Below are 25,716 nucleotides of genomic sequence, written 5' to 3'. Positions count from 1 at the left end.
ATTTTAAAGTAAAAGATTTAACTTAATAATTATCAAAATTATTTAAAATTGTTATGTATTGTCGTATGTGTATTTTTTATTTATTTTTAATAATCCAGTTTTTGACAAAATCGATTATATATTTTCGACATAATGACATTACTCAAAAAAGAATAACCGTAGATACTATTGTAGACTGTAGTACTGTCCATGATAATTTTTACCTAATATTTTTATTTGCAATTTCTGTACATGATAAATTTTTCAAAATGTATAGGCATAAGAAATGTTCGATTTTTAGTTTTATTTATTTATTGTCCATAAAAATGTTTTTGCTCAAATCAAAAGAATTGAAACTTTAATACAAGGATTCTCATAAGTTGTTATTAGTGTAATTAAAAATAATAAAGTTGAGCGTAACTTAAAAATAATTTGTTATGGCCGTCTCAAGTAAAACTTGATAAAATTCGTCATAATCACAAAAATTTGCAAATTACTTTGAGTTAGACATTCATTAAAGTTTTTTTGTAATATAATATCTAAGATTTGAAAATTCAATAGCAGATTCTTCATATGTTTATCTGTCTATAACCAAAAAAAAAAGTTTACCGGAAGGTCAAATTATTTTTTTATAATATGAGCGCTGGAATGGTTCAAATGATTTTGTCGATCTTCACATTGAATATTCACCCCTAAATTAACGAATTCTCTTCGAACGATTTTCATTTTTTGCTGTAATTCAAAAACGAATAATCGTAACCACTTGAAATTTGCACAACATTTTTATTTTAGAATTATCGGACACCACAGCGTGTGTTTTCCTTTACGGGACCCGAGGCAACTCATGGTGGCCAAGGGCCAAGGGTGGACATGCCTCCCTATAAAATAATAAAGTAACCAAAAAAAGCATGTACCTAAACCAACGCTTTGAATTTATGTACTTATTTCATATTTGATAAATATATTTTATTATGTGAATATACCTACTAATTTTCCAAAAATGAAGTACTTTTTTGGTAAAAGTATGAACTGATGAACCACTTCTATGAAAGGTCTTGTACTCATGTATTAAATTTTCAAGTCTTAGCTATACTTATTTTATATTTTATACATTTTTAACTACAAATTAATTGTGGTTTTGTCGAAATTTGATTTTTAAACGCTTATAAAAACTATCGTTTCTGCCGTTATCGTGCTCATATGGCTATAAGTACCTATCATTAATATTTTTAAATTGGCAGCTATGAAAAAAAATTATGAGCAACCTCATATTACATTTCTTAGCTTTTTTGACTGAACGAATAATTTTTATTGACATTTTTTAGAAGAAAAATTAAAATTAATCAAATATACAATCCAAGCGGAGACGGTTCAAAAACCAAGGTTAGCAAACAATTTTAACAAATTTTCATTTATTTATTTTTGTTTTTCCTAATTATTTCAAAAAGTAATGATAATTTTCAATTTAAATCTCCCAAATGTACCAACAACCAACTTGATCCAATTTCATTCCAAAAATCTCTATCGAACTATCGAAGTTTATGATCAGAGCATTTTTTCTACTAGAAAAGTTGAAAAGTTGGAGTTGTACAAACATTTTGAAATACCTCACGTAAAAGTCTGAAATCATTAGACTGGACAAAATAAAAATAAAATTTTAATTCATTTTCAACAATTTAGGGGGGGGGGGCAAGTGTACCTTGTTGCCCGGAGCGGCAAATTGTTTAGTCCATTTAGGGGGTGGCAAATTTATATTGATAAATTATTATTGTATATTAATTGTTGGGATAAAATGAATACATTTACATAATTTTAATTATTATTTTAACCTTCTATTAAAAACATTATTATAGCTCGAAAAGGTATAATATTGTGATTTTATGATTCAACAATATATTATGTTAAATCGGCTCGGAATAGAAATAGATTTATGGATTATGAAAATTCTGCTAAAGATTTGTCTGGATTAAGTGATTATAAAGAAAATGAGAAACGCAAAAGAAGACGAAAGTTACCACATGGCGAAACCAGATCCAATGAAGTAACATTATCTCGTCGAGAAAATTTTATTGTAATGACATATTTTTTTATACTAGATAATATTTACAGAGTTACAAAAACGTAAGTTTGCATATGATAATTTGGTGAAAAAATTTTCCTTTTTTCATTAAATTAATGAAATTCGTTAAAGTGCTAAGGAATTAAGTGAAGCTTATCCAAATGACTTCAATATAAGTTTGGCTAGTGAGGTGGTCCAGCTACAAGGGCACGTCCATAGATTAGGGACTTCTGACAATAATACTCAAATTATTTTGGAACTCTTGTTATGGATAAGAAGTAACAATTTCATAATTTTGTATCCATACGTAGAAATTGCCCCACGTATATTTTATTATCAACGGAATCTACTAACTGTTTAGTGGAACGTTCGTTTTCTGTTCTGAAACGAGTAAAAAATTATTTAAGGTCAACAATGAATCAAGAAAGGTGTTCTGCGTTGGCTTTATTGACAATAGAATCGGATATAACCAGTGAAACAGATTTCGAAGAAATGATAACTTTATTTTCAAACCTTCAGTCAAGGGGAAAATATAAATTTATTTATATACCTATTTAGATTATAACTATTAATAAAAAATACAATACTTAATAATAAATAATACATTATTTACTTAAAACTATATATTTTCTTTATTTAACATTGGTTTTCCTATATATAGAAATAACTACAATTGAAGAATATTAATATTTATAGTCTATAGAGAAATTTATTAAATTATATTTTTAAATTTTTATGATCATAATTATTATTCATATCTTTTACATAATATATCACGCACATATGAATATAATATTAGATTTAGTGTATATATATTGTAGTATATACATTTAATTCGCCAATATTATATTAGTGAGAGTAGCATACTATTATGTTTATGTAGTTGGTTCAATTTTCTGTGGACCAAAATTGTATACAACAAAATAGTTACACCTTACATTTTAAGAAATAGCATTTTTTTTTTTTGCGGGAGTGTGGGGGTATAGGGGCCAGGGGGCAGCTGAAATATGTTGCCCCGGGGCGCAAATTGTCAAAACACGGTCCTGCAAGCGAGCTACGGTATACTTATTTATAGCCTATTAGAGCTGACAACTTACAAGGGTCAATATTTTCCTATTATAGCAACTGACAACAAAGCTTTACAGTTGCCGCTAATAAGTAGTGACAGGACTCGGGTTAAAATAAATAATACACTGTTGACTGTTGTGCTTATCAAATAAAAATCATTGGAGCCTAAACAAGTATCATATTGTCATTTACCAAGAAGCAAGAATTCCTAGATATATGTTTTATCCGACTACCATGGACATTTTTGAATCCCATTTTAAATTCTGAGCCTCAGAACAATGAATGTATTGAATTTATTATAATAATGATTTGTTTGTATGTAGTATTTATATTAAGTTCTTCTTTTTCCTTTTTGTGCCTCATCACTAGAGACCGGAATTATTTACATTTGTATTCATTAACATTTTTTTAGAATTTTAACTAAAAAATTATATTAAAAATAAAAAAATATAAAAATAATATTTTCAATTTTTCAATCATAAACGAAGGCAGTGGCATGTTCAATAATTATGGATTGGGGTTGGGAGGTGTGGAATTTTTTTTATAAACAAAATATTTGTTAAGTTTAGCGTATTTAAATTTTTTTTTTGAAACCTAGATAAATCAACTTTTATAAATTATGACGCAAATAATTCTGATAATCACCTATGGTGTTTTTACATAACAAGTCGAGGGATGTATTCGATTTTAATTGTTCGAGCGAGAAAGTGACCACGCCGGATGTATGTGAAAATTTCAAAAAATTCATTTGACCATAAATTTAAAACTAGTCTGGCTGCCAAATTCAGACTTCCAACAGAAAAGTTTCAAGCAAGTGTATTGAGTTGTGCGAATGCGTAAAACACTGAAAATTGTGAACTTTGTAAGGCTATAACTTAAAAACTAATGATTTTCAAACATTCATTTCTTATTAACTCGTTGTAATACATAAGTTTCGAAAAAAATTTTAAAACTAGCGTGGGTGCTAAACTCTATTTGTTCGCAATAAATCATTATAATTATATGAAAGTATATAATATATTATATTCATAGTGTCTATAGGGGCCAGGGGGGGAGGGTGAACCCCCTGACCACCCCCTCCTCTAGCATGACCGTTGACTATGAAACACATTATTATTTCTTTTCTTTTCTTGGAGCAGCATAGTTGTTATAAATACAGACATACAGTGTTGAAAACAAAACTATGTTAAACAAAAAAATATAAATCTCTGCGATTGTTCAAAGTTAATTATTGATCAACATATTATCATTGGTTATAAATACTAGTATTTACAATCAATGATATTATTAATCCTTTAAATGTTTTAATTTAAAATCCATATAAGTACCTTTTTATAAGAATTATGAGATTTGTTTTTCAATAATCAATTTACTTCATTAACAGAACATTAGAATAGTTTTTGATTATTATGCTATATTGTGAAGGCCAATTTGAATAGCTATTGTGAGCTGAGATTAGTCTACTCGTGTGCTGGTTTTTAAAATATTAAATACTTATACCTTAAGAGGCTTAAGAATACTATATCTGAAAAATTTGTAAGAAGATATGTAGGATTTGGAATGTATTTAAGAGGATTTCATCACACTATTTGTTTTCTCTCTCTGGCCCACACGCAACATAGAAAAAACGCATTTACGTAGAATCATTTTTTTATGTTTTTAAGTAATCTTAAAAGTAAAATCACCCATTAAAAAATATAGGGAATAATATTTTTGAGGGAATAACATATAGATTTGTCTAAATATTGTCTCAAAACAATTTCAACATAATTTAAATTTACAAAATTTTTTTGTTTATTTTGTGTCGAATACAAAGTCAAATAACAATAAAATATAAAATTGATGTCATTCCCTATATTTTTTGTAATGGGTGATTTTACTCTAATATTACTTAAAAACATAGAAAAAATGATTCTGCGTTAATGCATTTTGTCCATGTTGCGCGTGGGCTAGAGAGAAAATAAATAGTGCGTTGACATACTCTTAATATAACCAATATCAAAATAATATATAATTGGAATTGGAATAACATATTATGCTTATAATATATATAAATAATATCATCTTGGTAATTGAAAATTAATTATAATTAAATATAAAATAACTTATAATATTTATAGTAAACATTTGAAATTTAAATATGTGTATTTAATGATATTATTCAAATTTAATGCCTTGAGCCAATGTTAATCCAGATCCATGATTAATTGTAATAGTTGATCTTCTCATATACTGTTTCCAAGAATCTGAACCAGACTCTCGTCCACCACCAGTATGCTTTTCACCACCAAATGCACCACCTATCTCTGCTCCATTTGTTGGTATATTAACATTAACAATACCACAATCTGATCCTTTGTGGCCAGTCCACTAAACAAAGATATTAATAAATCACAACTATAATTTATTATTTGTAAATTGAACATTTTTAACTTTTATTATTATTATTTAAATATACAGTATGTTCACGCTAAGAGTTCTCACTAAATATTTCAGCTGGGGGACCATTGATTGGAATGAGGTTTTTGTGGGTGAAAGGAAAGAAATTCAAAATACACATTTTAAGAAAATTTCAAAATTTTAATCCCTTCTATTCAATTTTTTTTTTGAACGGCAATACTAATTTTTTACTTCAGATATTAATTGAGTTAGAGTAAGTGGACATTTACAAATAAACAGTAATAAATAAAATATTTACCATATTCATTTTATAATCTAGATATCACTAATATACTATTTATATTTTGGTAATTAAACACCTGTTTATAAATAAAAAAATTTAAAAAAAATTTTAAATGTGTTAATTTTAATAATTTCCATTACCTTTAGGCTTTAACTATTGTTAAACTTATCTATCATGATAAAAATAAAGAGTAAAATAGGAATACATTTTGAAAACAAATTACTTATAAATTAAAATTCCAAATTAATTAATGATCATGTCAATTTTGCAATGAAAAAAAAAATTACACAAAAAAGTAAATAATGGTGAAAAATTTGAAATTTCCTCAAAATATATAATATACTATTATCTCTATTCTCCCTTTTACTACCTGTTTCAATGCAGTCAACTAGCTTAAATACTTTAGCACAAACAGACTGTATTTAATATTAAATATTTTTTTCTTTAAATACAAATAACATTAATAATATCATATACATATATTTTAATGAAGATACATTATACATACTTTGAATACTGTGCCAATATCATTAGTGAAGATACTAGATGATAATCCCTGATCTACACTATTATTCCAAGCAATAGCTTCTTCCAAAGTATCATACTTTAAAACATAAACAATAGGAGCAAACGTTTCACGGCGTACTACAGGTGAATCATACTTTAAACCTGATATAATGGTAGGTTCAACAAAATAACCAGATCTATCTAAAACCTATATTTAAAATTTAATTTATTAAAACTATATTACATCATTGTAATACTAATACTTAATAATAAAACAAAACATTACTTTTCCTCCAAATTCTATTTGTCCTCCAGCCTCAATAGCTTCAGATATTGTTTGCTCAAAGTTTTCAACAGCTGTTGATGAATGCATAGGACCATAAAGAGTAGTTATATCAAGCGGATCTCCTAATCTTTTTAAAACATTAGAATATGCCTTAACTAAATTTACCAAAACGGTGTTATAAATCGATTTATGCAAAATTAATCTTCTAGTAGTGGTACATCTTTGCCCAGCTGTTCCACAGCATGCAAACACCACAGATTGTGATACCATTTCAAGATTAGCATCAGGAGTAACAATAATAGCATTATTACCACCTAATTCTAATAATACACGACCAAATCGTTTTTGCACTTCCACACCAACCTGAATTAATATATTTTCAATAATGATAATTTATATACTAAAACCAATAAAATTAAAATTATCACTAACTTTTTGGCCAACAGAACTACTTCCAGTAAAAGAAACCAAATTCACCCTTTTGTCATTAACCATTGATACCCCGATATCAACATCACCAGTACATAAAGATAAAACAGCTCCTGGAATATTATTTTTTTCTAAGACTGATGCTAATATTTTTGTAGTTGCGATTGAAGTAAGAGAAGTGGTTGGCGCTCCTTTCCATATTACAACATTACCACATACCTATAATTTATAATAAGAACTTTAATTTAAATTAAATTTAAAAAAAAACTATAAACTAAAATAAAGAATACCATGGAGATAGCACTATTCCAACCATAAACTGCAACAGGAAAATTAAATGCACTAATAATTCCTACTAGTCCCAATGGATTCCATTGCTCCAACATAATATGATTTGGTCTTTCAGAAGGAAATATCGAACCATTAAACATTCTTGACAAACCAACGGCATAATCACAAATATCAATATACTCTTGAACTTCACCGATACCTTCTCCCAAAATTTTACCTACAACGTCGATAATAAATATTAAATAATTAAATCAAAATCATTTTTATGATTTTACCCATTTCCAATGATACCAATTTTCCAAGTGGCTCTAATTTTTGTCTAAACGCACTGCCAATTTGCCTAACGACCTCACCACGTTTTGGGGCAGGTATATCAGACCATATCTTCCATGCTTCAAGAGCATTTGACACACATCTATCATAATCTTCGTCATTACCATTACGTACCGAGGCTATTGGTAGACCATTTGCTGGGCAAAATGATGTAGTAATCTGCAGAGCATTTTATAGACATTTTAAATAATTCTAAAACACTTATGTCTTGTACTATACTAACATTTCCATTTGCGTCCCATTGTCCGTCATACACACCTACATTTTCTTCATTTAAACCAAGTTCTTTGAGAAATGAATATTTACTGTCATTAATTAAAAAACTACTGCTTTTTCTAAGAGAGACATACTTCAGAAACTTAAGATGTTTTAGAGGACTAGATTTTAAATAATTCATGGTTATTTAAACTTTTATAGGTAGACAATAATATAAATGTTTTATCTTGGATTATATTAACAGTCCATAGATAATTAAAAACTGTTGAAAAATAACTTATTTGCTAACCTTGTTGCATCGATATTTGTTTATCTTATCAAAAACAGGTTATCAGTAAATATACTCTTAACCTTTGCATGTAGAGCTTACACATAGAGTTTATTAAAATAATAATTATTCAATATTTTCACATGAGATAATTTAATAAAAAAAATAATAATAGTAATTTATATCATACATGAAATGACACCTTTAAGTTATATTATTGTTTATTATGTACGTTTACAAAACTTGCAGTATTGGAAAAATATCTAGCTGAATTTATTCCAGAATTTTTAGTTTCAGCTGCTTGTGGATTCACTATTTCTAATCCCTAAAATAGAAAAACAAAAAATTAAAAATTCACTATTCATACGAACAAACATTACTTAATCAAAAAAAAGACTAAAATATTAAAGCATTAATTGAATTCATTCATGACAATTTATTAGGCATGACTTCTTATAGTAAATTCTCATTAAATATTAAAACAAATAGGCACAGGGGGTATCTGAGGGACCTTTCACCAAAAATAACATGGGCCCTGATTATTAATTAAGTGTTAATTAAATTAATGAAATTATTGTCGAATTCAAAAATGTTGTTCCTTGTAAACATCAATTATCATTATAAGATTGTAAATCTATATATTGTTATCTTGTTATGTAATATTTATTAGAATGAATAATAAAATAAAATAAATATTTTTAGTGCATTTGATATCATTAAAACATTTGTCTGTATCTATAATTTTTTTCAAAATTAATATGGGCCTTAAATTTTAGTGTGCACCCCCGGAACCAAAAGTCTGCGCACACCTATGTTAATACACATTAATAAAACATAACCAAATGCTATGCAGAGTAGAGTAGAAAACATAACAAATGTTTATTAAATTCCCTATAATTATAATGAATAAAAAAAATTGACAATTAAAAAAGATACCAAGAAAAGATCTGGCATATTTATTATTCAAGACCTCATTACATGATCAAGTTTGAATCAATTATTAACATATAAAACAAACATGATAAAATGAAAAAAAAACATAGTGGTTCACCCTGTAAATGCAATAAAATGATCATACTAATCTTATCTTAAATTATTTTTTTTTTGTTCTTCACAGTTCATCGAGTAATACACAGTATTTTTCTTAGACTTTTTAGAGGACAAAATATTATTATTTTTATTTTAAATCATCTGTGCATTATCAAAAAGTAATTCATGTATTTTTGCACTAGATGTCTAGCTCATTTGACTTTTAAGAGACAGGAGTTAGTTCTGTCTTACAAAGGCATTACATAGCAAATTGTACATTCTGAATAATTCATTTAACTCTGTTAAGTAAAATTTTATAGTGAATTTACCTAAAATCAAATTTAGAAGTAAGAATATTATCTAGTGGATGACAGGATTTTTTTAAATATTTTAATTTCTATTTACAATAAGTAACGCAACCAGGTTTGTCGGCGGCAGTCAGGTAACAGCCATTTGTCACCCCACCAAGTCATCAATTTATATACCTGTCATGTAGTAATGCCACGCCCCTGCTCACAAGTCTGCCGCCATTTGCGTATCTTATAGTGAATCGAGTATAGTTATGATTTATGAACATTTTCTAATATTATTAATTGTTTGTGAATTTTAAAATGTTCATGAGTCATGACTAGTTTTAAAATTAATATATAAAAAAATTAGTTTTGCTTTTGATATTATTTATTTACATACTGTGTAATGATGCACGATGAACAATAATACTTAAATGTATGAATTAAATCAATCTTTATTGGCCCCCCTGGACTAGAATGTATCCCCTCAAAAAATATCCCTTATTGATTTAGATATAAGCCCCCTGTGGGTTATTTTAAATAAATAGTTTTGTTAGGTGGACTGTAGCCCCCCCCCCCCCAAGAATTTGAACCCTAGTCGCACCCACGGACTATGATTAACAGGACTGGAAACGAACAATAGTGCACTTTATAATGAAAAGATCCAAATCTATTATTAATTAATCTACGAGCGATTGTAGCGCCATCTATAGCTTCCTACACTGCTCTATTACTATATATAGTGACTACATTTTAGTTTACTCAATTTTGTCGCCACGATCACTCTTTGACTTTTCGTAACAGATCTCGATCAAATGATAAAGGTTCGTTTCCAGTCCTGTTTATCTAGTCCGTGGTTGCACCTATGTCAATCTTATCAAATGTAATCTATACTAAAAATGTAATGGTTATTTAAAATACAACTTACTTGAAGAGGAGTGAAGGCCACACTAGATGCAGTACCAGATACTTGTTTTTTAACTGAAGTAGCACCACCCCATGCTTGCTGTTTTTGTAAATTTTTTTGAAGTGTCTTTGAAATTCGCACTTTTGTTTTTTCATCAACTTGTGCATGACGAATTCTACCAGTTCCAGACTTCCCAATGGTTCCTCGAGTATAACCTAAATCTTCTTGATATGCATCATCTTCAATCTTAATTTAAGTGAAAATATATATGTTATAGATGGAAGTAAAAATTAATTACTTTTAATATAATTTTGTAATATTTACATCTGCAAAATTCATTCTGTTTGCTTGTTTACGTAGCTCTGTAACAGCATAACGTTCCTTCATTTTGCGTACTCTTTTTCCGCCTCGCTTCTTTCGACCCGGGTCTATAGGCTTTGGTAGAGGCTTGATAAATTTAACTGGAGGTGGTTCCTATACATTTTAAATAATATAAAATTTATTATTTAAAACAAACAAATACAAAATATTATAATATGACAACCGTTAATTTGTCCAATTTTTTTTCTATATCTTCTTTTAATGTCATTCCTATATGTCCATCAAGACTTTCATGTGCAGCATCAACTCTTGCAGCTAATGTACTTTTAGTTGCAACAAGCCTAGCCGCTTTCCTTCGTAAATCCTAAAGAATAATTAATTTAAATTAAGTGCAACTTGTTAAATTGAATGTATAATTTAATAACTATTTCTTACTGGTGGATTATTTTGTACTAAAGAGCAATGAAAAATAAAACCCGTATGTGGCATTGCGTTGACTTGTGAAAACCCAGATAAAAGTCTTTTTTGAGAACCTAATAATAAAACATTACATGCTGGCATTTTTGATAAATTTGTCAAACCTCCAGCTACACCTAAAAATATATTAAAATAGATATTACTGATCTAAAAAAAATATGTAAAAATGTATATATATTACCCATAATTTTTGCAGCTGTTGATGCACCAACAATAACTGAAAGATTAGGTGCTATGTATGTCATTCTGCTCTCTACGTATTCATAAACTTTCAATTTTAATTTATTAAGGTCAATAGCCATATCACAAGCTTCACGGACTTCAAATAGTTCATTTTCATTTAAAAATTGTCTAAAATACACAAATTAATTAAAAATTTTATACAATTTAGGCTGAATAAAAACAACCTTAATAATTAATAATCCATATCAATATTCAATAGTTTGAAATTTAAAATTATGTATCAATTGTATAAATAATAAACATGCAAGAATTGTACCTAGCACAAGACAAAGAATTACTAACGAAATAATATATTGTTTCACATAAATAAATACGGCAATTTGTTAAATTTAATAATAGTGATTATGATATTATGCTAATTAAGTCAGTTTCTTATATCATTAAATAACAACTTTATATATATGGCTTAAAGTTTCTAATTTTACCCTTGTGTAGTTGATGCGGTAACAGAAACAACCATAATAGTAGCTTGAGTAAGAAACGTTGGAAGTACTTCATTGTTTTTAGATTGTTCAAGAGTATTACCTAGTTCTTTAACTGTCTGTACATATTCTAATGGGCCGACAACTAAAGACTCTAACTCTGGAAATCGTTTTGAATATTTATCTCGAACAAATTTATGTATGATGACTGAAAAAATTATAACAATTAGTTAATATATATTTCTCAGTACATTAGATTTTCAAATATCTTACGAATTTCATCATCAATCTCTACAATCAAATTGTTTGCATCCACAATTAAGAGGTATTCAGGATCAGACTCAACAGGTCCTAATTCATCTTCAGTTCTCCTTTGTCTGCTCTGAAATACATCAATCTGCTGCATTATATTCACTAAACGCACTGAATCCCGTAACTTTGCAAGATCACGGATTTTGGCATTTTTAAAATCTACAAAAGGATTCAAAAAAAAATAAGTTCTATATTATATATAAACAATATGTTTTACAAAAAATACCAGTTTGTTTTGGAATCAAAGCGTTATCTGGAAGTTTATGAGGAGTCTCCTCTTGTATGATCACCATTGGCTCACTATCATCATAGCCATCTTCTTCCAAATCAGCAAGTAACTCTTCTGCTAGAGACATCTTAAATTGTTTTTTAACATTAAAAACTTTAAAGAAAAACTTCAATATTAATTATTAGTTATAACAACTTATGATGTATTACAAAATAAGTTTTTAATTATACTCTATTCAAGTTAAGAGTAAACCGGTTTGCACATATGCTACTGACTGCTGTATGTTGCTGAAACCCCATGATTGATTTATCGGAAACAATTGTCGCTTCAGTTGTACGTTCGGAAACGATTGTTACGCCGGCGTACAGTGTCATTATTACCGCCACTGATGATGTGTATCAGGGGAGCTGTAGCTCATGCATGAAGATGATGTGTTTTCATCAGCCACCTGATGTACTCTTAAGTTGAATAAAGTATAGCATTTACTTAATACAATTATATTTTTTAATTTTTCCTAAGTTATGTTGGACTTCTGAACCATACCCTATTTGATCATAGCTGATTCCCAACTATTTGTTTATATATGAATATGAATAAATGTAAAATAAATTTCAACATTCCTTGCTTTATAAACAGCGGTCGACTTCAAAATCGGTCACAACTGTAGTATAAGGATTAAGGACGGCTATCTATAGAGTTAAGTTGTTGCTTAAAATATATTCTAACGTGGTACTTACTGCTTGTCGTTAGCAGGCTGCTAGAGAGGTTCACGTTTATTGTTACTTGCTATAATTTATAGTATAGCAATACTGCTATGCGTCGGCAGCGTCGCTGGCCGCTGTAAAATCGCGTCAAGGAGTAAACCGCAAACTGCAAACGCAAAGCCGTCAACGGGCAATGGCGTTTGCAAGTATGCAACTGGGAATTGGAATAAGCATGGAATAGCTGGTATTTGTAAATAAATAATTTATCAATGTTTTGAAATATTCTTATCGCTATTTATCATGGAAAAACCACTTGACCATAATACTTGTAATCCTATTTTTTTTTTTTTTTGAAATTATTCGAAATTTTGAAAGCACTGAATATAAAAAACACGGACATAAGTATAATAGATTAATTATTAAAATCGTGATATAGAATATAACAAATGACGTAATTGTAGCCTGTAGTGTGTAGATACAAGATTACAACATATTAGGTACATGAGTCTGAGTCGGTTAATACTTAATTCATATTTCTGATTTCATTTCATAGTACCAATAAGGATACCCATCTCCTCAGTATTCAGAGTAATTTTAATAATTCATTTAACATTTTTGCTACTAGTAAGTACTGAATAATTATATGGTATACATTATACAACATAACATAAGAATACTGTATACTAGTTACTTCTTTAGAAATGTTAGTTTTTATGTCAAATTTATTTCTAAAATACTTCTTTTTTAAATACTAATTTATAAATTGAATTTGTGCCGTTTAATTCCAAAGTAAGTATACCTATTCAATAAAATATGATGTAGTGTTTTTTTGAAAAAAAAAAATCATTTTTAGAGGATGTCGCATCCGCAATTGTTGTCTCTGTCTTACACACTTAAGACATGGCAAATTTTCATTCACTAGGTTCAATAATGTGTTGTTAGTTTTGATATTAGAGTGAATTGACCTATTTTCAAACTTTAAGGTAAGAACATTATCTGTGTTCTTTGGTTGATTTTTTTACTTTATTTTAATATTTAAGTGAATTATGAGATTTTTAAAATATTAATATTTTACTTATAACTCACATAAAAATCAAAACATCGTAAAAAACCGACAAGGGAACACAGATAATGCATGTATCTATAACTTTGATGATAGGTCAATTCACTCTAATATCAAAACTAACAGCACAATATTGAAACTGGTGAAGCTTATTACAACAAAGTCAATTATATTATTCAATATTTATTGATATAAATGATTAGTAGTTTTAATTGACAGTTAAAATGTACATAATAATAAGTTAAATTAGAATTACATTTTTTATTTGGTAGATAATATATATTTTCATTATTAATTTATATTGCTTAGTGATTGCATTTAATTTTATATACATTGTAAGATACCTAATTACTTTCATGTATTCTTAAAATTAAAAAGCTTACATTATGAAAAATAAATATTTTATAATTTGTATTCATATTTATGAAGATTTGTAATTAAATTAAATTTTGATTACTTTCAGTTTATTTTGTGGAATACTGTTATGAGTAATCCTAATCAAAATAAATGGAGAGGTGGCGGACATTGGAAAAAATATAAAAGTAAAAAAAATCAACAAAAAAATACTAAAAATATTGAACCCGATGTGAATATCAATAATGAATATTTTCAAGAATGTCCATTTCACGGATGGCAGCTTTATTTTCCAAATGAAAAATATGATGAAAATAGTGTAACCGTAAAATGTATATTGGCTAGTGTATCATTTTTAAACACACATGAACAAAATATTTCTATTGAACAACTTGTAGAAAATAAATCATATCTTTTAAATGTAGAGTCTTTAAACCAAGATGAAGATTTCACCACAATCTGGTCACAATTTTGGGACGATTTAACAAACCGCCCAAATTACACATTGCAGTGTTTAGGACTTGCTGTTCATCAGTATGCATTGAAAGAATTAAATAAAAATATTCATGATGACTGTACTAAGTTTAAAAATTTGCCAATTATTCATCCTAGAATTATAAATTTTGGTCCAATTTTTCATTTGAAAAATTTAAGAGCTGATACAGATGGAAAACTAATTTTAGTTCATGGAACTGTAATAAAAGCCAGCAGTTTGAAATTTCAATGTTTATGGTTGGGATTTTCGTGTAATACCTGTGGCTCAGTTCAAAATATCAAACAACCCGATGGTATATTTTTAAAACCAAAACAATGCAGCAATGCTGCATGCCGTATCCGTTCATTTTCTGTTTGTAGAAATTCACCACTTACTCAAACTATTAACTGTCAAACTATTAGAGTTCAAGAACTACAGAGCGATGACCAGAGAGAGAGTGGTAGAGTACCCAGAACTGTTGAATGTGAACTTACAAATGATTTGGTTTATACTTGTATCCCTGGAGATGTTGTTACTGTAACTGGTATTGTGAAAAAGAAATCATGTACTACTGGTAAACAAAATGCTCAAAGTAAAGAATCTAACATTTTTATGCAATATGTTGAAGTAATATCCATACAAAACAATAAAAACCAATCTAAAGGAAAGGTAACTAGTACTGCATTTCAATTTACAATGAGAGATTATTACTGTATCCAAAAACTCCATTCAAAACCATATCTCTTTGAATTTATGGTAAATTCATTATGTCCAGGGATTTATGGTCATGAAATGGTGAAAGCTGGTATGTTGCTTTCACTATTTGGAGGAAGTACCTGTAATTTAAATCAAACACGTGGAGATATTCATATTTTAGTCATTGGTGATCCTGGTCTTGGAAAATCACAAATGCTTCAATCTGTGTGCAACATTTCACCACGGGGTGTGTTTGTTTGTGGAAGTACATGTTCATCAGCAGGACTAACAGTTAGTTTGACTCGAGAGAAAGGTATTGATTTTTCTTTAGAAGCTGGAGCTGTTGTTTTAGCTGATCAAGGTGTCTGTTGTATTGATGAATTCGATAAAATGACTCAAGATCATAATACATTACTAGAAGCTATGGAACAACAAACAATCAGCATTGCGAAAGGTGGAGTTATTTGTTCTTTACCTTGTCGTACTACTATATTGGCTGCTGCAAATCCTATTGGTGGACACTATGATCGAGATAAAAGTGTATTAGATAATTTGAAAATGAGTCAAGCAATGTTATCTCGTTTTGATTTAATTTTTCTACTTATAGACACACCAGATGAGTTGACTGATAGACATCTTACTGAACACGTGCTTAATATACATACAAATAAGGTGAATCAAACCCAGAATATAAACAATTCTTGTGAAATTCAAAGTTCACTGAAAGAGCGATTATCACAATTTAGTAAAAACAGTGACTATATTTCTCAAGCAGAATTACGTAAATATATTGCATATGCTAGAAAATATGTTTCGTCTCCAACTCTGTCGAATGATGCCAAAGAAATGTTACAACAGTTTTTTATTGAACTACGTACTAACAATTTAAGCTATGGCATTCCAATAACTGTAAGACAATTAGAGTCATGTATTAGACTTGCACAAGCACGAGCTAAAGTAGAACTTCGAGAAGAAGTGACTGCAAAAGATGCATATGAAATAATTGAACTGCTTAATTTTAGTCTTGTAAAAACTCAATGCGATGAATTTAGCGGATTTGGATTCAAGAAAAGTGTAAAAAAAACAGGGATTCGAGCACAATCACGGAAATTTTTAGCTGAGTTACAAAGACATGGTAAAACAGAACGAATGTTTAGTATAGATCAAATGAAGTTATTTTCAAAACAATTAAACATCGCCACTTTAGATTTCTACAACATTGTAGACTTATTAAACAATGAAGCAATTATTATTAAAAAAGGAAACAATATGTATGAGTTAAAAGTTTAATAAATATTTATGTTGGAAACCGTTATGGCCTTTATATTTTCTAATTATTTATATATTTTTTGTTTTATTATTAGCTTACTGCAATTAATTATTATGTTTAGATTAACAAATTAAGTTAAAATCTAAGATAAGTAAATTGCAATAAATATTTTTTTTGTTATTTTACATAATATGGCATCTGCAATGAAATATGTTAATGGTTATAGCATTTTCGGAATCTGAATTCTTAATAATAAAAATAATGTATTCATCTTCAAACACTATATTTGCTGTTAGTACCTATTTTATTTTAAACAATATCTGTTTGGTTTTTGATTTTTATAATATTTAAGTACACAATACAATTTAATTTTTAACTATCTAGTAGCTATTATATTTTATTTTTAGAGATTATTTCCAATATTATGTTTGATAAATACATTTAAGCACATAGGTAGCCACATCGGTATAAATTATTAGGGGCATTGGATAGGATGTCTAATGTCTATGTCCAATATTATTGTACTTGAATAAACGACTTATATTTATTACTATCACATTATAATTTTATATTCTTCAAACAAGATTAATTTTTAAATAACTAATTAGGTTAGGTCTTAAATTAAATTATATTATATAATTTTTAGCAACTTTTAACATTAATTTCTATGAAAAAAATAAAATGGTGATTGGTGCCATAATGCAATAGACAATGCAATAACTCTAAACACTTAATGTATAAGACAACTGATTTGATGATATTTTTATACTCTAGATTTGTTATTAATTGTGTAGTAATTATGTATCTGAAATACTAAAATGTACAGTTTGTATTTAATTTATTATCCAAATGTATGTTCAATAGTTTTAGTAAAATACAATGACATAAAAATTCTTATATTTACATTTGTCATGTTATAGATGGACAGATCAAAACTGTGTGGATGTAAAGGAGTTAGAACTTGTTTTGTATGTGAAAAAGAATTCAATTTAACTCCTACTGTCAATTCTGACAGTTTAAAAGTTAGTTACTATACACATCTTAATTTGTTATTTTATTTATTGCATAGTTTGATTTTCAGAAATTATCAAATGCATCATATTGTTCTTACTGCAATTTACTATGGAGTGGTTGGAATGCATATGAATATAAAAACCATCCAAATCATACTGGTACATCATACTATTTAGATGGCATTTTTATTGAACATGAATTTATCACGGAAGAAGAAGAAACAATGCTAATGAAGAATTTAGATGCTATGCCTTGGGATGTATCACAAAGTGGTCGTAGAAAACAAGTAAATACATTTTGTTTTTTTAATACTGATAATTTAAATAAAATTAAAAATATGTTTTTAGAACTTTGGACCTAAGTGTAACTTTAAAAAGCGTCGTTTATCAATGGGCAATTTCAATGGTTTTCCATTGTCCACCAAGTTTGTTCAAGATCGTTTTGATAAAATACCAATCATGAAGAATTATTTTACAATAGAACAGTGTTCATTGGAATACAGACCAGAAATGGGTGCATCAATTGATCCTCATGTAGACGATTGCTGGATATGGGGTGAAAGAATTATAACATTAAGCTTACAATCTGATACTGTACTTACTTTAACTCCACACAACATCAAATATAGTAATCAGTACAACATAGACTATATACCAAATGTCAAATGTTTGCCAATTCCAGTAAACCGTGTTAATTATCCAATTGATGTTGTGCGAATATTAATGCCAAGAAGATCACTTTTAGTTTTATATGGAAAACCTAGATATTTATGGGAACATTGTATACTCAGAGAAGATATTCATGAAAGAAGAGTATGTATTGCTTACAGAGAATTCACACCACCTTATTTAAAAGGTGGAGAAAAGTATACTGAAAGCTGTGATATATTACAAAAAGCTAAATGTTTTTGGTAAAAATGTAATATTTTATTTGAATATAATATGTGTTTTTCATGATTTTAGCTTATAATTTATTATCAATAATATAGTTAACAAGAATCAGTACATAATATTATGTCTTACAAATTATAACTATTATAGCCACCAGAAACATCCCTCTTCATTCCAAATCTATGAAAATTGTAATTGAATACAACATGATATATAATATGATATTATAAGTAATTAAATTAATAATTAATTAATTTCTACAAAATTCAAATATCCAATGACCATTTTAGGGCCAGTATTACAATCATCGGTATGCTTCGATTACGCTTAACCTGCTAACAGATTTTATTACTGGCCGAATTCGGTCGGCTAGGAGTCGGTTAAATTTAACGGGAGATGGTAATTCTGGCCCTTATACCAAAACATTAATTATAATGTAAAGGTAATAGTTATAAACTCTTATTAACATTACTGCTTGGTATTTATTATTTTAAACTTATTTATACATACAACACATTAACATATATTACTAAAGTTTATATCATTGACAGATAAATATAATATCTTCTAATGTACATATTATTAATCTCTTTATATTTTTATAAAAAAAAGTATTTATTAGTTGAAAAATAGATGCCAGGTTGACATTATTAATTCAATAGTACGTATGATTTTAAACTTGTTTATAGCTTTTTTGAATAGACTTTGACAATGAACATGACAGCATAATACCTACCAACTAAAAAAATGTATGTTAGTAAGTCGAATAATATTATTTTCGTATATTTGTTAATAAATTATATTCATCAAACCTGCAAAAACGCTATTCCTATAGTAACACCACTTAACGTACTGGCATTTTCTTTTACAATTTTTGATAACGACACATAACATGGTTGTCGGTAAACAGTTGGTTCAGATGCTGTACAATTCTGATGATCTATTGCTCCATCATATGATCCACAACAAGACATAGGTAATTGGTTTTCAAGTATGGGATACCAGTCGTCCAATTTCTCAGCTCCACAACAATGTAACTTTTTTTTAAACAAAATCATTATTTGATCTTCAAAATAACTGTAGGTAGGTATTATTGTTTGAAAATGATCAAATTCAATTTAATTTCTATAAAAAGGCGTATTTAATTTCAACTTTCCATGCATCTTTTTTAGATGATTTACCTAACTACCATGGGCTCTGTAACTGAACCACAGAATTATTCTGTGACTGAACAGGATAATCCGATAATAACTGATTAACTGCAATAATATTATACTATTTCTGGATATATACCTAACTATCTATATTAATAAAATGCAATGTGTGTGTGTGTGTGTGTGTGTGTGTGTGTGTGTGTGTGTGTGTGTGTGTGTGTGTGTGTGTGTGTGTAAAAGCTATTCATAGCCAAGTATATCGGCTATTGCACACGTGGTTCTGAAACTTGATACATAGATAATCTTATACCCGGGGATGTGCTCCTCGGAGCCAAATTTTAAAGAGAGGCTCGCATGGATTTATTGGTTCACGAAAAGTATAGAATGAACATTGGTTGCATGAAATAAAATAGTTATTAGTATCACAATTGAATATAATTTTTAACTCGTATTTTATATTTGGTCATTATAACCTAAATTAATGTGTTATTAAGTTGTTTAGATTTAACGAAGTTTAAGACAGTGTATTTGTCACGGACTAGATACATTGTGCTCAATCAGCTATAATTAATAAATATATCTACTGTTTATAAAATCATGCCTAAGACTAAAGGCACAATGCATATCCATAGTTTTAGACCGATTTTCATAAAATGTTTGTATAAATATCCGTGCGTAGTGTCATATTCATAGCCCATAGGCTAATTTGTTTTTTACTTTTCAACCCATCATGTGGAATATAATTGACCTACGAAAAACTATTGTTTTTTATATAGGTATATACTAACAAATCTGTGCAGTACTGTAGTTTACATTTAATCATTTAATGGAGTTTAAGTGTGTAAAATCCACGGGCGTTTAATTTGTCACTGGTATCGACGCATTCAGGATCAGCTACTGCTAGCATACAGATAATATATTTATATATTTGTAAATTGTAGCTGTTTTACTACCTACCTTACAATTAATCCATAAGAAAAAAAATAGCATTGTTAAAACCTTTCATTTTTTCAATTGACGCAAAATTTAAAAATATTTTTGAAAAATTTGTTTTTTTTTTATCAAGTATAATGAAAAATAAAACGTTTTGGTAATTAAGTTTCATTGATATCGATTGATCAGAATTCTTCAGTCGATGATTGTGAATAAATAAATCATCGTACCTACTTATAATATTGGGAATAATTATGGGACATTGGAACCACCGGGCACATACAAGCAAATAAGCAATGGAGATTGTTAGAGACATATGGGTAGTTGCCATGTCCTATATCCAATTATATTCAATATTCATATAGCTGCTACCTACTTAATGTGTAAATATTTGTACTTTGTAGTAGCCCGAGTAGGTTATAGATAGGTTCTTACAAGATGTGTACCCGTCCGTCGTCGATTTTTTATTACACAAAAAATGTTAAATTTTGTACTTTATAGAGAAAAAGAAACAAATTTGTATTATGTATTATTGTAAAGGTCAAAAATAATAATTTGAAAATTACGGTTGAGAAATAAGCATATTAAGACCATAGACCTTATACTGAGTATAAGGTCTATGATTAAGACCAAGAACCAGGTACATACTATCTACTAAAAATTATACAAAATAAAAATTATATTCTCTATATTAGTATAATATTATTGATGGTATCATAAAATTAATATTTGTTATTTCAATAAGGGTGGGAAACTGGGAAATGGCCATTATTCATTAACTCACTACAGAAGTGAACACTATACATATTATCACATAGGTATTATAAGAATTTTAAACTGCCAAATTATTTAATAATTGTATAAACAATAAACATGGTAGGTAGTTTATATAGGTACCTATACGCCTTTTCATTGTTATGCGTAAAAATGCATGCAAATGTTTGTCATTACAGATGTTTGAAGTCCGTCCCATATATGTGTTATGTGCGTTGTTTTGTTATAAAACATCATAGTTTCGTGTAGTTTTGATGTCACTACAGAATGAGTTTTTTCCAATAATATAAACCCAGCTAAACCGCCTACGATTTCCATTATAAAACACGATGCTAAAAGAAATCCGAACTAAAATAAATAAAAATGTAATATTAATAAAAATTTGGTATAAAATACTTATACAATAGACTGCGGCAGCATGTATTAATAACTATAAGAAATAAGCAACTATCGCACTTACGGTGATCATCATACAATTGTTTTCCTTAAATGTGCCACAGCATCCAAAAAATGATACTGTTAGAACTGTGAGACCGACGATAATCAACAGAGATGGCACAGTAAAATAGTGCTCTGTTAAAAATTGTTCATATTGGTTGTAAACGTTACGAATTGATAATCCAAGGGTTAATAGTAAAATTCCACTCAACTAAAAAATTAAAAATTTTTTTTTAAAATAATATATGTTTTTACTTTTAACTATATAGTTAAAATTAACTTTTCCGATCGCCACATAACAATTGTATTCAAATTTAGTTTTAACTTTTACATTACTTTAACGATTACTTAAAATGTATTAATTACTTAATGATTTTATATCGATTTTCAACAAAGCTGGGCACTAACTAGTTAGAAAGTTAAAGTTAAGTTAGTTTTAATTCATATTAACTTTGTAACTTAACTATAGTTGAATTAAATGTGTAAAATAGTCTAATCTAACTCGTTAGAAAAAAAAAACTAACTATTAATTATTATTTTTTTTTTCATTCCAAAATGAATATTTTAATTTTAAATAATATTTTAAGTTCTCATACTGTTATGTATATTTTTTATTTTGTTTCACCCTTTATGTACTAATAACTGATAAGTGATTTACCAATTAATTAAAATTATTACTTACCTAATTAGAACATTTTGATCAAATAACTAGGTGTTTAATTTAATTTTTCAGTTTTAATCAATAATTTAAGTTAGATAACTTTTCAACAAAAAGGTTTTTTAATCTATAAAAAAAACTAACTTCTTACTTCTACTCTAACTTAAGTTACTATTTTCAACAAACTAACTTCTAACTAACTAAGTGTCTAAATTAGAAATTTGGACAGTTTCAGAAACTAACTTATATTCTAACTAAGTTACTTTTTTTTATTAAAGTAACTTAACTTCAACTAGTTGAAATAATGACTAACTTGCCCAGATTTGATTTTCGAGATACACCATAATGCCGATATACCTAACACCGAATTTTTGATCTGTTCATTTTTTCCCGGGCGAAGTCGGGTGATACAGCTAGTATAATAATAAGTTTTACAGTTAAAAAATATAAGTTGTATTGTGCACGCACAACTCAGAAAGGGCTTAACAATTTTAAAATTAGCCTTACATATGTATTTAAGTAGGTAAGTACCTATTCTCAATTCTCCATCTTCCTCAAAAGTTTCAATTTCAATTTAAAGTTATACAGCTGAAATATTAAGTATATAAAATACACTATAAGTGAAACACACTGTATATTTATATAATAATAAAATATATGTTGACTCTAGTGATACGAATAAAACTATGTACCTATTGATTTAATAGTTCAATCCAATTATAGTTAGTAATTTATAATTTATATTATTATATATTAGGTATGTATTATATGTAGGTATAGCTGTAAAAGTACCAACTACCAATAATTGAAAAAAAAAAAGGTACCTATACATTACTATAAGACCTGTATTAGTAGGTATAACTACTAACTACGCCCTACCTAAATAGTAAATAGCAATTAATACCTATCTGAAAGTTAAATTAGATAATATAATTAGTTATTAGTTATTACATCTATTAAAGAAATTAAATTAGAAATCATAAACTATCAAAATATTAATTTACGTAGGTTTAACGTACCTACGTCAGATACAACTAAAGACTATAGTAAGTATACATTCTTGATAATATCCTCTATTATTTTGATACTTAATAATAGGTAATTATTTCAAACCTTACTGATAATTTTGGCAAGACTACGTGTTAAATATTAATGCATTTTGACACTTTTAACCTTTGAACAAATGTGTAGATATTGTATATATGTATCATATGTATGCTTTGAATGCGTCTAAATATTTAATTTGTTATTGTTATTAATAAAATTAAGAATTTAATATGTTTGCAATCCGGTAATATTTATATTATCTTATACAGATTGCTTTAGTTTAAAATTAAAAATATTGCAGCGTAGGCACCTTTAATCGGTATTGCGCATTGGCACAGTGATCCGAACGTATATTTATAGATCATTTAAACGCAATTTACTTCATAATAAAAATCGTATATATACATAGGTAGATTATAATGTATTTAGGTATGATATTTTTATTACATTTGTATTTCAAAGAAATATTAAAAATAAATTATGCATACCATAATGTACCTATTAATAATATGTAGCCATGTTCCCATGTAGGTATATGATGTACGTTTAGTATATTAGTATATTAGTATAATAGTATCTATATATTACGTATTATAGTGGTATACACAGTGGCGGCGCCAGGGGGGGCCTGGGCGGGCCACGGCCCCTTCTAAATTTGTCTTGGCCACCCCTTGGCCCCCTTGACCGCCTAACCACAAGAGAAAAAAAAAATCTTTAAAAGAACAGATTATATAATTGAAATTCTATACTTCTCTAAGTCCTAAGACAATAAGGCAACATATAAGACAATAAGACAACAATTCACAAAATTATATTATTAAATTATTATTTATCTAAATATCGAATAATTGTGGTTATAAATTATTATTATTATAAGACCGTACGATGCCCGTCTGCACGGCCATATATATCCGCGAGCCGTGCCTATCTGTGACATAACACATAATGTCAACGATTTAATACTTTATTGACAAAGAGAAATAATATAAATATAATAAATATAATAACTAATAAATATATTATTATTTTTGTCTACGTTTTACGTTTACATTTTACAGTGCATAATATTGTTTAATCGGTTTAATGTTATCTATACCATGTCGAATATGAAAAACGGGAAAAACCCAATATAATAATACAATTTAAAAGGCAAGTAGTTAAACTACAAAGATCATCATTATACTTACGTACTCGTAAAGGATATCATATTAAACCTTTTATAATTTTTAACTTAATAATGTCCAAACGAAAAATAAATGACTTTTTTGCATCAGTAATAAATAAAAAAGGTGGGTAAGTGGATGTCGCTCTGCTGTACAGTAGATTACAAGTGGGTCACTGTATAATGGATGGTATTAAATTTGAATTCAATGATATAATATCATTGTATAAGAAAAACGATTCTGAGCGGAGACGGTATGTCAGTCTAGGTATAAGACATAATATTATGTATGGTATTAAAAAAAAATTGACCTATAATAGGTACCTATAATAAATTCCAAATTAATCATATCACAATATCCATTAGGTACTTAAAACGCGTTATACAATATGTAATTTCGTCCAAATTTGAACTTAAAATGACTATAAAAGTAAACTGTGTAAATGCATTTTTTAGATTTTTTTGTAACAGAATTAATTACTTGCATGGAATCTTCTTCTAAATTTTCAATTCTTAGATACAAAAGTTGAACATTTTATACATTTTTAACTACAAAATAATTATTCAAATTAAAATTTGATAAATTTTGTCAAAATTCGATCTTTAAATGCTTATAAAAAAAAATTGTGCCTATGTATTTTTAATATTTTTCAATTGCTATTGTAACAATATATCAGGAGCCTTGTATTAAATTTTTACACTTTTTGGCCCAACAGATAAAACTTTATTGATATT

The 25,716-nt window shown here is 27.9% G+C and overlaps 5 protein-coding genes across 6 annotated transcripts in view; 2 read left to right on the top strand and 3 right to left on the bottom strand.

Moving 5' to 3' along the window:
* Window positions 1-5,126: 5,126 nt before the first annotated feature.
* On the bottom strand, window positions 5,127-8,115 carry LOC100159019 (putative aldehyde dehydrogenase family 7 member A1 homolog). The gene is made up of 7 exons (XM_001951824.5): window positions 7,859-8,115; window positions 7,578-7,794; window positions 7,302-7,519; window positions 7,015-7,230; window positions 6,583-6,945; window positions 6,298-6,504; window positions 5,127-5,476 (listed from the first exon to the last, which is right to left on the bottom strand). The coding sequence occupies exons 1-7, from the start codon at window positions 8,030-8,032 to the stop codon at window positions 5,264-5,266; spliced, it is 1,608 nt and encodes a 535-aa protein (XP_001951859.1). The 5' UTR covers window positions 8,033-8,115; the 3' UTR covers window positions 5,127-5,263.
* Window positions 8,116-8,203: 88 nt separating this feature from the next.
* On the bottom strand, window positions 8,204-13,273 carry LOC100161067 (U4/U6 small nuclear ribonucleoprotein Prp31). The gene is made up of 10 exons (XM_001951837.5): window positions 13,087-13,273; window positions 12,347-12,476; window positions 12,082-12,279; window positions 11,812-12,016; window positions 11,325-11,494; window positions 11,102-11,259; window positions 10,890-11,030; window positions 10,670-10,819; window positions 10,367-10,591; window positions 8,204-8,444 (listed from the first exon to the last, which is right to left on the bottom strand). The coding sequence occupies exons 2-10, from the start codon at window positions 12,474-12,476 to the stop codon at window positions 8,334-8,336; spliced, it is 1,488 nt and encodes a 495-aa protein (XP_001951872.1). The 5' UTR covers window positions 13,087-13,273; the 3' UTR covers window positions 8,204-8,333.
* A 171-nt stretch (window positions 13,274-13,444) lies between these two features.
* Window positions 13,445-16,980, top strand: LOC115032993 (DNA helicase MCM8-like). The gene is made up of 2 exons (XM_016805202.2): window positions 13,445-13,677; window positions 14,580-16,980. The coding sequence occupies exon 2, from the start codon at window positions 14,601-14,603 to the stop codon at window positions 16,929-16,931; it is 2,331 nt and encodes a 776-aa protein (XP_016660691.1). The 5' UTR covers window positions 13,445-13,677; window positions 14,580-14,600; the 3' UTR covers window positions 16,932-16,980.
* Window positions 13,722-18,881, top strand: LOC100159725 (alpha-ketoglutarate-dependent dioxygenase alkB homolog 4). 2 transcript variants are annotated; one of them, XM_016805204.2, is made up of 4 exons: window positions 13,722-13,842; window positions 17,832-17,933; window positions 17,981-18,211; window positions 18,273-18,881. In XM_016805204.2, the coding sequence occupies exons 2-4, from the start codon at window positions 17,832-17,834 to the stop codon at window positions 18,837-18,839; spliced, it is 900 nt and encodes a 299-aa protein (XP_016660693.1). In that variant the 5' UTR covers window positions 13,722-13,842; the 3' UTR covers window positions 18,840-18,881. The 2 variants fall into 2 exon arrangements, with proteins under 2 accessions (XP_016660693.1, XP_029343867.1); XM_029488007.1 differs by having other exon boundaries at window positions 13,725-13,842; window positions 17,993-18,211.
* Window positions 18,830-25,716, bottom strand: part of LOC100161779 (CD63 antigen) — an 11,777-nt gene continuing 4,890 nt past the window's right edge. Inside the window, exons 2-5 of the mRNA XM_001948043.5 lie at window positions 22,137-22,325; window positions 21,854-22,024; window positions 19,628-19,852; window positions 18,830-19,554 (exon numbers count right to left, since the gene is read on the bottom strand). Coding sequence (XP_001948078.2) covers window positions 19,489-19,554; window positions 19,628-19,852; window positions 21,854-22,024; window positions 22,137-22,325 — 651 coding nt within the window. The 3' untranslated portion in view covers window positions 18,830-19,488. The remainder of the gene's footprint in view (window positions 19,555-19,627; window positions 19,853-21,853; window positions 22,025-22,136; window positions 22,326-25,716) is intronic.

This window comes from Acyrthosiphon pisum, chromosome A1, assembly GCF_005508785.2.
Source record: "Acyrthosiphon pisum isolate AL4f chromosome A1, pea_aphid_22Mar2018_4r6ur, whole genome shotgun sequence".
Taxonomy (NCBI): Eukaryota; Metazoa; Arthropoda; class Insecta; order Hemiptera; family Aphididae; genus Acyrthosiphon; species Acyrthosiphon pisum.
The sequence above is the reverse complement of the archived record's forward strand: the minus strand, read 5'-3'. Positions and strand labels throughout refer to the sequence as shown.

Coding starts and splice junctions, on each gene's coding strand:
- LOC100159019 (XM_001951824.5), bottom strand. CDS start 8,032: ATGAATTATTTAAAATCTAGTCCTCTAAAACATCTTAAGTTTCTGAAG. Junction 7,231..7,301: donor GGAATAGTGCTATCTCCATG/GTATTCTTTATT, acceptor TATAAATTATAG/GTATGTGGTAATGTTGTAAT. Junction 6,946..7,014: donor GTAGTTCTGTTGGCCAAAAA/GTTAGTGATAAT, acceptor ATATTAATTCAG/GTTGGTGTGGAAGTGCAAAA.
- LOC100161067 (XM_001951837.5), bottom strand. CDS start 12,476: ATGTCTCTAGCAGAAGAGTTACTTGCTGATTTGGAAGAAGATGGCTAT. Junction 10,592..10,669: donor ACAGAATGAATTTTGCAGAT/GTAAATATTACA, acceptor ACTTAAATTAAG/ATTGAAGATGATGCATATCA. Junction 8,445..10,366: donor TGGCCTTCACTCCTCTTCAA/GTAAGTTGTATT, acceptor TTTCTATTTTAG/GGATTAGAAATAGTGAATCC.
- LOC115032993 (XM_016805202.2), top strand. CDS start 14,601: ATGAGTAATCCTAATCAAAATAAATGGAGAGGTGGCGGACATTGGAAA.
- LOC100159725 (XM_016805204.2), top strand. CDS start 17,832: ATGGACAGATCAAAACTGTGTGGATGTAAAGGAGTTAGAACTTGTTTT. Junction 17,934..17,980: donor TCAATTCTGACAGTTTAAAA/GTTAGTTACTAT, acceptor TTTATTGCATAG/TTTGATTTTCAGAAATTATC. Junction 18,212..18,272: donor AAAGTGGTCGTAGAAAACAA/GTAAATACATTT, acceptor ATATGTTTTTAG/AACTTTGGACCTAAGTGTAA.